The following is a 14646-nucleotide window of genomic DNA, read 5'->3' on the forward strand; positions in this document are numbered from 1 at the left end:
ATCAGTTTTTAAAATGTCTCTTGTGTAATGACTGCATTACAAATGGGACTGCAATAGTTAAAGGCTGTTTCTCACCCCCAGGGCAGAGTCCACGCTCTTTGGCTGGCTCTGTGGCGTGAGATGTCCCGCTCTCAGGCCTCCAGCAGTGGCATTTGTCAAGCTCGGCCGATACGGCTGTGATCCAGAGCCAGTGCCTTCTGTCAGCCCCACTCCAGGTGGCAGCTTCTCCTGTGCGCTGTTTGGCCTCGGCATCGCTTGGCCAGCCACGTGCTGACTTGGGAAGAATGGCATCATGCCCATCCCTGTTGCGACCGGTGTTTGAGCCGTATTTGATACTGTATCGTAAACCATAAATGGGAAAAAGAAGGTCTATTTGGCGAGGATCACCAGGATACTCTGCTCATGGTGTCTGCTATAAGAAAAGCACTGAGGAGCCTGTTTAGTAATTGCAACAAAACAGAAATACCTCCCCCCACCAGGCACTTAGGCCTTCTGCTTTTCCTAAAAGCAAGCAAAGTTTTATTTGCATAACAGCCTGTTTTCATAGAACAACAATAATTACAAAAAGAATACAATTTTGTGTTGGAATTCTGCAAGTAACAGCAGCAAATTGGTTCAAAGCACAACAGAGTTACTGCTGCATACATGGCCATGTATGGTGTTTTGTTATATGTCTTTTTTTTCTTTCTCTCTCTTTTGCCTTTCATTGTTAAAACTTAAATTAAAAAACTGTTTACACAGAAAACTGCCTATGAAAAATAGTAAACTTTTGCACATGATAATGGAGGTTCCTTCTTTGGAGCCTTTTGAACAGAGGCAAAATGGCCATGTGTTGGGGGTGCTTTGAATGCGATTTTCCTGCTTCTTGGCAGGAGGTTGGACCCATGAGGTCTCTTCCAGCTCTAGGATTCTATGATTCTATGAAAATACTTATGTACAAGCTTTTCAAAATAAATCTGCATAAAGCCACTTTTTATTACACTGGACAGAGTAATAATACTTTGGGTAAAAAAAGAGGAAGTTGCCTCATTCTTAACAAGAAATTAATTTTAAGGGAGTTATGTGAAATTGAGTCATCTATATTTCTAAACAGGATATTCTTCTATTAAACCATCCCATATCAAGCTGGGGGTGGTGACAGTTGACAGGGAGCTTTGGTGTGGGCTGGTCCATAAGGTCACAAAGAGTTGGAAGCGACTGAATGAATAAACAACAACATATCAAGGAAAACAATTTTCCAAGCCTTCAAAATCTATTCTACTTTGTTAGACATTTTGACTATGTAGAAGGCAAAGGCTTGTGACTTCTAACTTTAGATTAATATGTTTTTATTTTCAGTTTACATATTCATAAAAAAGTGAAATAAATCTATTTTGTTGTTTATTCATTCTGTCATTTTCGACTTTGCGACCTCATGGACCAGCCTCATGGATGTATCTATATCTATCTATAACAATATCTCTATCTATCTATCCTTCCTTCTAACTTTAAAAGAGGGGATCTAAATGATCATAAAATCAACGAGGGTCATGCTTCCCAACTCTGTCCTACTACATAACATATGTTACATTACAGCAGTAAAATCCCCAGGTGTTAGTTGGCCATGATGTATCAGAGGCTCAGATCCAACTTCTTGTGAATGGTAGAAGCGCAGCAATAAGGGATTGTAGCTGCTTCATGACAATCAGTTATACATCACACTTGTGTGCCACCACAGGAAGAGAAAAATGCACAGGTGGATTCCCAAGGTGCCTTTTCCAATAATGTTTTGGTTTGAACCTGGGAGACTCACTTCACCCAAACTGAACATGATCTTGGTTATGATGCTTAGGTTAATTTTAGGTTTTTTAGCAATGATGCACCAGATTGGAAGGATCTGGTGGTTGAAACCAGTGGAGAGTAACATGTGGATTACAATTGGCATGTATCACGATGTTGTAGATTTTGTATTTTGTTGTAACTTGCAGACCTTGTGATTCTATTAATTTCTCAGCTAGGCATTCCATTGTTGTTTAGATTAGTTTCCTGTTCCTCCTGCTGCTTTCTTGCTTGATTTTATGTAACACATTCGACATCAGCATAACATGCAATTACGTTCATTTGGTATGTAACTTTATCAAACATACTTGCATCTTCGTAAGTTTGAAAAACTACTGAGTATCATAACCAATGGCTAGGTTAGGATGGTAAGGTAGAAGTAAAATGAGGACACCTCTTGGATAGTCAAAAGCTGAGTCAGTCAGAATTTCCATTAGCAGAATATTATAAAACGAATGGGCCATTGTCTCTAATGCTGCCTCTTTTCATAAATTATTTAACTGTATCTAACAACAGAGTTGCTATCCTTTTGCCAGTTATTCAACATGCCCATAACAAACTCATCAACACAACCGTCATCTGCCTTTGCTAAACACTCCTGCCTCTTATTTAGCTGTCTGAACTGGGCTACAGCATATTTCCTAAAGGTGCTGCCCTTCGTAATTATAGATATATTGCCCAGAGGTTGTTGTCTTTTTAAAGGGGAATTTCTTTTACTATAATAGGAAATGAAATGTCACTTGCAATTGCGTGCTTCTCCATGGCTCCCGATGTCTGCAGTTACTTGTGGCGCAGCCCCCATTCCTAGCATTGTCTGAAGCAGAACTGCTGGAGGCTCTCCAAGTAAGCTAGGTTTCTGCAAAGAAGCACAGAAGTGTGGTAGATTATTAAAACAACATCTTATTGAATTGTTACCCAGCCTTTGATGGAAGATATTTGCTTTACACTGTTTATATGAATGGAAGATCAAATAATATTACATTTTCAGGAAGAAGACATTTCCACTTTTTTGTTTATAAAGAATTATTGCCTCTGGGATAACTATGACTCATCTATGGGCAGTTTAATTTATTCAACTCACAGTGTTAGTATGAATATTTTCAGTCTTCGTTAGTTGTGCCAGTTGTAGATGAGAGAGATTCTGTAACATCAAACTGGATGCATTTCCAGGAATTGGTCCCTGATAAGGAAAAGCTACATGAGTTACATATGGAATGGACTTTATTCTGCCATCTTACAAATGAAAACACAGATGTCAAATTCCCTTCATATCTGCAATAAGGGCCCTTTTCTTACTTTTGACTGGTGGAAGTCCCTTCATATCACTTTGCTTTATGTCCATGGCTAAAAGGAGATTTGAACCCTAGTCTCCAGAGTTGTAGTAGTTCAACATTGAAACAACTCCTGGTTTAATAATAATAATAATAATAATAATAATAATAATAATAATTTATAACCTGCCCTTTCCCCCCACTCAGTTGGTGGAAAAATACTGGTGTCCACCAACAGCCTCCCCCCCCCTTTTTTTTTTTTACATTTCCATTGTATTTCTATTGTATTATATATAAGTTCAATTGTCTCAATGGATTCAGCCTAGCTGGAGCAAACATTTGAATGTAGTTGAGAATGCTACCTAGTACAGAAATACAGTATTTTCCAAGGAAGGTGCAGGAAACAGGTGTATCAAGACTGAAGTATAATCCCCCCCCCCCCCCCCCCAGATTATACAACTGGCAAAATCAGGTTTTTGGGTCAAGTTGAAAGATTAATTAAAATCATAATCCTTTTTCCACGACCAATCAGAATGTGATTTTGTTGCAAAGAAAAGCACCACCTTGTTTATTTGTGGAATATGTAATCAAAGACAACAGTCAAACGTGATCAGTTCAAACTTCTATGTGCAGCATGTCTCACTTTCTCCTGTGAGTGAATGAAAAGTATGTATTTCTGCTTTTAATTTTTTCAAAAAGGTATACAGTCGGCAAGATCAGAGAGGCAATAACACTAAAAACAGATATCAAGAGAATAATAAGAGAATCACTAGTATTTGTCTCTCAGTAATCTTTTACAACTGAAAAGAAATAACACTACCACCACCACAAAATTAATTGGGGTCTACATCAGCGTATGAGGAGTCCGTTTGAAGAAATAACCTATTTTCTCCCCTCTGATCTAGGGAGGAAAATTTCAAGCCTCAACATAGCCTAGGAAAGCAGAGAAACTCTTATTATCCTTATTTAGGCTGCTTTATGGGGGAAGTAAAGAGGATTTAATCTGTTTTATGAATTTACTGTTCAAAATAACTTTAAAGAGATATATGTGATACCTTTGTTCTAGTTTCCTAGTTATCCTTAAGGTTTGAGAATAGTATGTCCTATTAACATAGATGAAAAAAAGACTATCTTACTGATAATCTTTAAAGATTAGACTGCTAAAATGAGGTCACAGTTTAAATGTCTACCTAATTTTTTTAAATTTGATAAGTTTTATTTCTTACTGCTTAATAAAGAATATCAAGACCTATGTAGTCATTCTGAAAGTATGTGATGCAAAGTTTGTGATGCAGAAAGACAGATCTATAAAATAATAGCACATAACAACATAATTCAAGTACTATTTTTGAATTATGGATCCAACAATATATTATTAATAATTTAGAAGTTAATATAACTGAAGTATTACTTTGATTGCAAGTGAACAGCATAACCAGCAACAAGGTTCGGTTGGAATGGAAAAGGCCATATTGGTTACATTTGAAGAAACCAGGCCCAACATTGGCCTGGATCAGGCATCTCTCTAGACCTACTTGCCAGGTGAGCTGATGTAGACCTGGAATGGGTTCCTTTTAGAGACAGAAGCCACTGTTTGCAATCTCTGCCATCTGAGAGTGAGGCAGTACCACCCACTGCAACCCACAAGGGTATGACCATGGCTGCCTACACTTCCTAGGGGAACCCTTTGAACTGGGTTTTATGAATATGCGTCTTCTCATAACAGCCCCATGGTCAACCTGACAAAGTGGTGATGGGTCAAATTACTGAAAACATAATCCAGAATATTTCAGCCAGCCCCAACGCTCATAGACAAAAGAGGATAAACAGCCCCAAAGCTGGCTGACCACTGGTGCACCTAGGAGTGGTGTTTATGCTCCAGAAGCCACTGCTCCACTCCCAGCCTCAAGTCTGTTTAGTCAACCAAGCTGTTCTGACTAGCTTGTTTTCCTGCCCATTCTCAGAGCTTGAGAAAGATGTGAGGACTTCTAAGGAACACATGTCAAATTCAAAGCACATGGGCCAAATCCAGCCCTCCGTGTCATTTTATGTGGCTCTCCAGATGCTGAACTACAATTCCTGTATGCTTCATGAGACATCATGAGCTGATGTGATACAATGATACAGCGGTTCTCAACCTATGGGTCCCCAGAGGTTTTGGCCTTCAACTCCCAGAAATCTTAACAACTGGTAAACTGCCTGGGATTTCTGGGAGTTGTAGGCCAAAACACCTGGGGACCCACAGGTTGAGAGCCACTGCAATAACACATGGAAGGCTCCAGTTGTTTTGTTTAGTGAGGATAGTGAGGTTTGGATTTAGATACAAAGCTTGTGGGTATGATGCCTGACTTTAAAATGTCATTTAACCTTTCCCTAACCTCAGAGCCAAAAGTGCTGTCAGGTTGCAATGCCCAATATCCCCAGTTTGCATGGCAGATAACCCAAAGCTATGGATGTTGTTGTCCATTAACATTTGGTGATCAAAGCTATGTAAAAACTACAGAGCACAAACCACTATGTAAAAAATTATAATTGGCTCTGTGTATCGCAAGATTCAGTGGCCCTTTGAAGGCAAATATAAGGCTCTCGATGAAAATGGGTTGGACTATCCTGCTCTAGAGGAAGTCTGCAAGACTGCAAATAAGATGGCACCCACCCATGCTTTGCCCAACTCTGTCAGGCCCAATGGGGCTTCCAAGAATCCAAGGGTCATCCTTCTTACCATATGTTGACTCAAACTGCTTAACCAATATATTTTACATCAATTTGTAAAAAACATACCTGATGAACTTTATTCAAGTGTACAAATGCTGGGGCGAATGGGGATACAACATGGGGTACAGTCACAGGAGCGCCAAGGACTGTTTTATAAAAGATAATAGAATACATATTTATTAGAAGACTATCTTGTTTAAGTCAAGAAAAAATACATTTAGACAGAATGAACTTCTAAAAAGTAAATTTTCCCCCTCATAATCACTTTTTCCAATAGCTTTACATGACTTGATATATAAATAATTTAATAATATCATAATGACAATTTTTCACAGGCCTGACAGTTGTGTGCCCTTTACAAAGAGTCTGCATCTCTATGTTTATTGTTGTGTGATTGTGCATCTTTTGCACAGATGTATCACTTTTTGGCCCTGTAATTGGATCTGAGATCAAATTAGGGGGGCACCATATCACCTTATAGGACTTGAATTTTAAAAGCTTACCAAATTTGTTAAGACTTCCGTGTAATTGAGGTTGTAGTAACATCTGCAGCATTGCTGGGGTGTTTAAGCTTTTCATAATCTGCACTGCATTTGGCTCTGGAAGCAACCCCTTTCTGTTGTTCCTCATCTTGATTAAGGAAAATAAGAAAGTTAATTCTGTAATATCCTATGGCTTCTCTATAATTAGCACATTTCAACGAGCAGTGGTATGAAACTGCGGCCCTCCATTTGTTTTGGACTTCAGCTCCCAGAATTCCTGGCCATTAAACAAGCTGACTAAGGCTTCTGGGAGTTGGAGGCTCAAATATATGGAGGGCTACAAGTTTGATACCTCTGATACAGTATTGGTTAGCAATCTTAAAAGTCAAATATGGGACTGGACACATTCAGAACATCATCTAGAAACATTCATAGCAAACCTATGCATGCAGCACTTTCTCATCTGGCATGCATACGACTGCCCACCCCCTGCTCACTCACCATCCTGCCTTGTGCCTACTTGGCTGTCCCCCTGCTTGCCTGTTTGCTTACCCGCCTCCCTTCCATCCACCCCCCAATCATCCACTTGCTCTCTTACCTGCTTGCCCACTCCACCCCACCCCGCTTGTCCACTCACTTGCCTATCTGTCCCGCTCCCCTCAGTGTCCAACCCCCATTCCGAGTTTGAGCACTCATCTCTCGAAAAGTTTCACCATCACTGACCTAGAACCTTCTAATGTTCTGGTGGAAAATACAGGTACTACCACTTATTCCTCTAATATTAAAGTTTTAGTCACTATACCTATGCTGTGGCTATTATCCTTCCATCAAGAGTAGAACTTCTTATTTTTGTTTTTAAATAGCTAGATAAAGGTTTGAACAAAGTATATAACTATGAAGTTGCCTGTTGAAGTCATTAGGAGGTCATTTGAAATTCTGATGACTCTCAGCTTGATTTCCAGCCACCAGAGTCAAACTGGGGTTGTGCAAATGATGGACCAGGGCCTGGATGCTACAACTGATTTAATTAGGGGCAATAAGCTGAAATTTGGAGGTCGCTCCTTTCCTGAAGGGGAGGGGCACAGTTTAGTGGCAATCTTTGTCACTAGAGACCCAAGAGGACTCTGTGAATTCTTGGTGCCAGCTTTGACTGGTGCACCTACTATAGCCTTTCCTGGATACAGGTAATCCTAGCCACAGTAGTTCATGCACTGGTAACCTCCCAGGTAGATTACTACTGTAATGTCATACAATTCCTGGAATCTTATATAACTTCTGATATTTGAGGGAGTGCTTCTCCCCTGGTATCCCTGATAAAGGGATAAATCTGCTTGGGGAAGGGCTCTTCTATGTCCCACTAAACCAGTGGTTCTCAACCAGTTTACCAGCTGTTAGGATTTCTGGGAGTTGAAGGCCAAAACATTTGGGGACCCACAGGTTGGGAACCACTGCACTAGAGAGATCAACAAACAGTATGAGAACATGGAAGAAGGCCTTCTTTACTATTACTCCCCAGTTGTGGAGGATTCTCCCCTTTGGGTCACATTTGCACCACTTTTGGCATCATTTATAAACCAGGTAAAGATATGGATGTTCATTAAACTTTGGGACCTACGTGACTCACTCTAAAATGTTTATGCATGTGGATTTAAACTACATTGACTTTTAAATCTTTTTCTAACTTAGAACAATAGAATAATAGAGTTGGAAGAGACTATCTACTCCAACCCCTACTATGCAGGGAAAGAACAATCAAAGTACCCCTGACAGAGGGCCATATAACCTCTGTCTAAAAGGTTCCAAAGAAGGAGCTTCCACCACAAAGAGTCCCACTGCTGAACAGCTCTTACAGTCAGGATGTTCTTCTTAATGTTCAGATGGCCTTTCCTGTAATTTGAACTCATTGCTCTGAGTCCTAGTTTCCAGGGCAGCAGAAAACAAGCCTGCTCCATATTCCTTATGGCATCCTTTCACATATTTATACATAGCTATCATGTTATCATGGGTCTCCTGGTGGTGCAGTGGGTTAAACTGCTGAACTTGCTGACTGAAAGATTGGTAGTTTGAATCCAGGGAGTGGGGTGAGCTCCTGCTGTTAGCCCCAGCTTCTGCCAACCGAACAGTTCGGAAACATGCAAATGTGAGTAGATCAATAGGTTCCGCTTCTGCAGGAAGGCACTTCATATAGTCATGCTGGCCACATGACCTTGGACAACGTCAGCTCTTTGGCTTAGAAATTGAGATGAGCACCATCCCTCAGAGTTGGACACGACTAGACTTAATGTCAGGGGAAACCTTTACCTTTACTATCATGTTAAAATATTTGTTAATATATGTAATATATTTTAGTCTATTTTTTGTTTTTGTTTTGAGCTGTTTTAATCTTTTTATTGAATTCATTTTTATGCCTCTTCCCAAGTTGTGATACAGAGCGGGATATCTATCCATCCACAGTAGCTCATCTTAATCCACCAAGTAGGACATATTAAGGAAAAAAACAAATCCACTAGGTCAAATTGCAGGAATGTTTTGTATATTTGGAGAATCATTTGAGAATCTATGTGCATGACAGATCTACAGTTGGCCCTCCACATTTGTAGATTTAACTTTTCTGGGTTTGATTAATTGCTAATCTGATTATTATTATCTCTTTAGAAATCTCTAGATTTCTCCAGTACAACTCTATACTCAATTTCCAGAAGATGTTGATCACAGAAAGCTAGATTCCTTATGTTCTCTCTCATAAAAAATAATGTTTTCTATTTGCATGTTTTCCACTCTCACACGAGTCATGCATCCCTAATCCCTGTGAAGGTGGAGGGCCAGGTTTTCTCACTACAGTAGAGTCTTGCTTATCCAACATAAACGGGCCAGCAGAACGTTGGATAAGTGAAAATGTTGGATAATAGGGAGGGATTAGGGAAAAACCTGTTAAACGTCAAATTACGTTATGATATTACAAATTAAGCACCAAAATATCATGTTCTACAAAAAATCAGCAGAAAATAAGTTCAAAACACGTTAACATTACGTAGTAATTACTGTATTTATGAATTTAGCACCAAAATATATTGAAACAGCTGTGGATCCGGGCGGGAGGCAGACTGTTGTATGAGCGAAAGTTGGATAAGCGAGACTCTACTGTACTTGCCCAAACACCATCAGAATCATCACCATCATCATTTTTGTGTGTGCAGTGCATCCATTCCTTTTTCACAAACAAACCCCTCTGGAGACATAAATTCTCTCTTACCATTCGCTGTGCTGCTATAAGTGTCGCAAGTGTGCTGCGTCCTGGGGCTCCAGGAGCACAGTATGACACATGCACACTCTTCCCTTTGATAGTTAAACCATCTGTGCTTTGCTGGACTTCCTCTGCCTTCTCTGCTGTTTCATACTCAACGACTGCAAAGCCACCAACAGAGCTATCTTCCTCCTGGGCAAGCTGTAAGGAAATTTCATAATACAGTACAGTGGATATGGTACTAATTTCTACGATTGGTATGAAACTCCACTATATTACCCCACCCCACTAAATATGAACTACTTGTGAAAAATATTTAACATTCCACAAAGCAAGTTAACGTTGCAAATCACTCCCCCCATTAAGCTAAATTTAATACCCAAATATTTTTCAGATGACAGTCATGCGGCTGTACTTGAATTACTCTTGCCCGGCAATGTAATCTCATGAAGAACCAAAGCTATGAAATAAATTTGACAGTTATTTTATGGGGCGTAAAGAGATAGAATTAAAATGGGAATTAGTTATTAATCTTGGGAAAGATTTTTCTTGATATTTGTTCCTGAAGAATGCTAATTATTTTGAAACGCCACTTTACTGATGACACCTCCCTGCCCCTTCCAAATCATGTGATAAATAGCAGATGGGATATATGTGAAACTCCGTGAAATTCTAGTTGATTAGTCTTCGCAGCCCAGCCTTTAGCTGAGATACAGGAAGCTATTCCCTTTCCACCCATGTCAAGGATAGTTTATAGCTTCTCTTGCAACCTCTATAGCCAACATATACCAGAAGCTAAGTTTTACACACTTGATCTACAAACACCTTTTGCATTTCAGATGTCAAGACCCAGTTATTAAAAAAGAGCAAAAGCACATAAATCAAAAGTTCTACTGAAGAAAGAGATTTGATACAAACACCCTTCTCGATCAGTAAGAGACCTTCCACATTGCCCCTTTATCCCAGAATCTGAGCTGATGAACTTGCTGACCAAAAGGTCAGCGGTTCAAATCTGGGGAGGAGGGTGAACTCCTGTTGTTAGCCCCAACTTCTGCCAACCTAGCAGTTCAAAAACATGCAAATGTGAATAGATTAATAGGTCACAGTGCTCCATGCAGTCATGCTGGCCACATGACCTTGGAGGTGTCTATGGACGACGATGGCTCTTCGGCTTAGAAACTGAGATGAGCACCATCCCCCAGAGTCAGAAACAATTAATTCTAATGTCAAGAGGAAACCTTTACCTATTAATCTGGAATCAGATTCTGGGATATAAGGACAGTGTAGGAGGGGTGTTAGTGTTACAGGAGTATTCCTGAAGAACTACGGGAGTAGCATCAGTTTGATATAATTGTCTAATTCTTAAATTGTGGGTCCTGACCCCAAATGGGGTTCCCTTAGCTCAATGTTGGAGTACTGAAACTTTTTTCTATGCATCACCTAATGGCTGGTTTAGACATTTCATGAATCTGTTGTGCAGTGTTCAAAGTGGGCTCTTCAGAAGATGCTTCAGCTAGACTTCATAAAGACAAAAATCTGCCTATTTAGCAAGCCTTGAAAATGCTGATTTATTATGTTTGGTTTTTATATCTACTTTATTTACTTATATTCCCGAGTTCTATAATGGAAAAGTTTAAGAAGCCCTGGTCAAACCACTAAGGAAAAGTGATAATTATGTAGATGCTGATACTGTATTTTCACACACTACAATGTTTAGAGACAAACTGTAGAATGGTCATTCACTTTTAGCAACAAAGACAGCAAATAAATTGAAGCTGCTTCCATTTGTACAGATGTTTGCTGGTTCCCAGGTGATTGTATCATACCATTTTCTTTACAGACCATTTTAAGAAGATTTAACACAATTCTGTATCTACTCATATAACCCCCACAGGAACCAGAAAACTCATCAGGACTTATTTCATGCCAATAGCTTTTGCCCTTTGACAAACATGCAGCAGCTGTTCATATTGTCCTATGGAATCATCCGGGAACAATGTAACATCATAAACAGGTATAACCCACCTGTGCAAATTCTATCAAAATGGATTGAAGGTGCCTAGCTAGCAAATAATATCTAGCAACCAGAATGTATATATTTAAACAATAAGGTAATAGGAAAATACAGCAAAATAAAGCAGTTTCATATAATATTTCAGGCATATTGGAAGTTCTGTGTGGGAAGTTTGGCCCAATTCTATTGTTGGTGGGGTTCAGAATGCCCTTTGATTGTAGGTGAATTATAAATCCCAGCAACTACAACTACCAAATGACGAGTCTATTTTCCCCAAATACCACCAGTGTTCACATTTGGGCATACTGAATATTCATGCCAAGTTTGGTCCAGGCCCATTATTGTACACAGTGCTCTCTGGATATAGGTGAACTACAACTTCAAAACTCAAGGTCAATGCCCACCAAACCCTTCCAGTATGGTTATGGGAATTCTGTGTGTCAACTTTGATTCAATTCCATTGTTGGTGGAGTTCAGAATGCTCTTTGATTGTAAATGAAGTCTAAATCACAGGAACTACAACTTCCAAATGACAAAATCAATGCCCCACAACACGTCCAGTATTCAAATTTGGATGTATTGAGTATCTGTACCAAATTTGGTCCAGTAAATGAAAATCCATTCAGCATATCAGATATTTACCTACGATTCATAACAGTAGAAAAATTATATTTATGAAGTCGCAATGAAAGTAATTTTATGGCTGGGGTCACAACACCATTCAGGAAGGTTGAGAAACACTATTCTAAACACACTGGAAAGTAGTGTGAACATATAAAATAGCCTCCTCCATTTAGTCCAGTAATGTGACTTTCAAAGAAAACCCTCTCAGTTTTGCTCTCTACGTTCCTTTTAAGCAGAGATGGCAAGGGATGAAATCTGGAACCGCCAACATATCTCCAATGAGAATGACCATTCTACAGTTTTAAAATGATCTAATATTTGCCCATGCAAAAACAGAGATCACTTCTCTGCTTTTTCCATCTTCCAGAAGGACAGCCACATTAGTTCACTGCTGTAAAAAATCAGAAAAACATTTGAAGTCTAGCAAATTTAGTATGGCATAAGATCCCATGTGGAGTTTCACTACCAAAAATTCAAGAAGTGTTCTCAGTTGGAAGGCTGCCTTCAGGAGCAATTATTTCTACACTTAAATTATTCTGAGTGTCTTCTTTCGATGTAATATTTTGATATACAGGAGCTTTAGAGGCAAAGATGAAGTACTTTGGCCACATAATGAGAAGACAGGAAAGCTTAGAGAAGGCAATGATGCTGGGTGAAATGGAAGGAAAAAGGAAGAGGGGCTGACCAAGGGCAAGGTGGATGGATGGTATCCTTGAAGTGATTGGCTTGACTCTGAAAGAGATGGGGGTGGTGACGGCCAACAGGGAGCTCTGGCGTGGGCTGGTCCATGAGGTCACGAAGAGTCGGAAGCAAATGAACAAATAAACAACAAAGGAGCTTTACTGAATATGAGAGAGAGGAAGACAGAGAGAGACTACATAAATAAGAGATTGTTTAAAATAATTTGAAAAAGTATCAAAACAGCAATTTTGTTAATGTTTGTGATAAGTAAACTATGCTCAGATGTCCTTTTATGTAATTTCCAGGTGACTAACACAGGTAAACCAAATAAAAGTTTTATACAGTTACTGTGAATGTCACAAACATGGCATAATCATTCACTAACCTGAACATATAAAGTGGGAAACCAAACAAAGGAAAAGACATACAGGCTATATTGTCAAACCATAAAAAATGCCAAAAAAGGAGCTTTGGCTTTCGAATAGATACATACCTGATAGAAGACAGGCTTATGTTTAGCTGAGAATGTTTGCACCAGATCGTTTGAATCGGTGCAGTCTATAGGGAGGTTTTCTACACATAGACACTTTGAATGTATCAGTTTTGGAGTTAATTGGTTAACATCCATCCATTGTGCAAAGAGGACATTTCCACCTAATTGTTTTCCTAAAAGGTCCAACCTAGCTTTAGCGGCAGAATCCTTTTTCATGTATTCCACAAAGCCATAGCCTTTGGAATAGCCAGTAACTTCGCTGTAAATCAAGAAATGTCTCTCAATGTTGCCATAGGGCCGGACCAACTCTTCAAACTCTTGTAATGTATAGGAGGTGGGTAAATTAGTAATGCAGAGTAGAGCATCAGTTGGTTGAAGCTGTACTGATATTTCTTTCCCTCGAAGAGTATGTTGGTGAAACAGCTGTATTGCGTTCTGAGCTTGCTCTCCATTCAGTAGAGTAACGAAAGCTGAAAGACAACAAAATAAGCAACTTGTTTACATATTCTGTACTACAATTCACCTTCAGCAGCAGTGCTATTTTGGAAGTCACAATACCATGTGAAAAAATAGAAGTTGTAACTTTTCTGATGCCCCCCCCCCCCAAAGTATATAAATAATTGGAGATATGAAAGTAAATCTGATATGCGATTGCTTGTGATTTCCTTAATTCATGGTTGGAGGTCACCACAATATAAGGAACTGTATTAAGGGCTTGCGGCATTAGGAAGATTGAGAACCACTGGCTTATATCAAAGGTGCTAGTAAACTAAGCGGATCAAAAATAAGTCCCAATTTTATAAAGTGGCGCACTATGATTAAAGTATAAACAATGTTCATTTTTAAGAATAAAATTATGTCCAAAGCCTAATACTTAAGGGGTAACGTTAAACATTATTACTAGTGCTATTAACAGCGCTATTGGGGGGAAAAACCCCTCATATAAAGTTAAACAAAGTCCAAAGTAAAATGGGATGCACGTTTTCATTTCGACAAGACATGGTTCTTTGTTAAAAATTGCCATAATGTGGCTGGGAGGTAACTGTGATGCCTGGCACACCACAGCCTTTTAAAGTTATTGCTGAGATATCATATTTCAATAGAGCCTTTTCCTGACATTCAATTCCAGGAAGCTCTGGTTGCAAGATTACAGTTTGAAACAGAAAACATCTTTTATTCCAGACTGCCTATTAATCATCTCTTTCTCCTGAACAGCAAAACTTCAGCAGAAGTCGAATTGACTGGCAATATGATACCACTGAGAATTGGGAATGTTAACGTTTTCTTTCAAGCTTGAATAATCA

The 14646-nt window shown here is 39.2% G+C and overlaps 1 protein-coding gene across 1 annotated transcript in view; it reads right to left on the reverse strand.

The window, feature by feature from the left end:
* The window catches only part of RAVER2 (ribonucleoprotein, PTB binding 2), a 43019-nt gene that overhangs the window by 5860 nt on the left and 22513 nt on the right, over positions 1-14646 (reverse strand). Inside the window, exons 3-9 of the mRNA XM_060773670.2 lie at positions 13343-13812; positions 9540-9731; positions 6308-6434; positions 5871-5950; positions 2900-2998; positions 2563-2674; positions 76-335 (exon numbers count right to left, since the gene is read on the reverse strand). Of these exons, the coding sequence (XP_060629653.2) occupies positions 76-335; positions 2563-2674; positions 2900-2998; positions 5871-5950; positions 6308-6434; positions 9540-9731; positions 13343-13812 (1340 nt within the window). The remainder of the gene's footprint in view (positions 1-75; positions 336-2562; positions 2675-2899; positions 2999-5870; positions 5951-6307; positions 6435-9539; positions 9732-13342; positions 13813-14646) is intronic.

This window comes from Anolis sagrei, chromosome 4 (assembly GCF_037176765.1).
Source record: "Anolis sagrei isolate rAnoSag1 chromosome 4, rAnoSag1.mat, whole genome shotgun sequence".
Taxonomy (NCBI): domain Eukaryota; kingdom Metazoa; phylum Chordata; class Lepidosauria; order Squamata; family Dactyloidae; genus Anolis; species Anolis sagrei.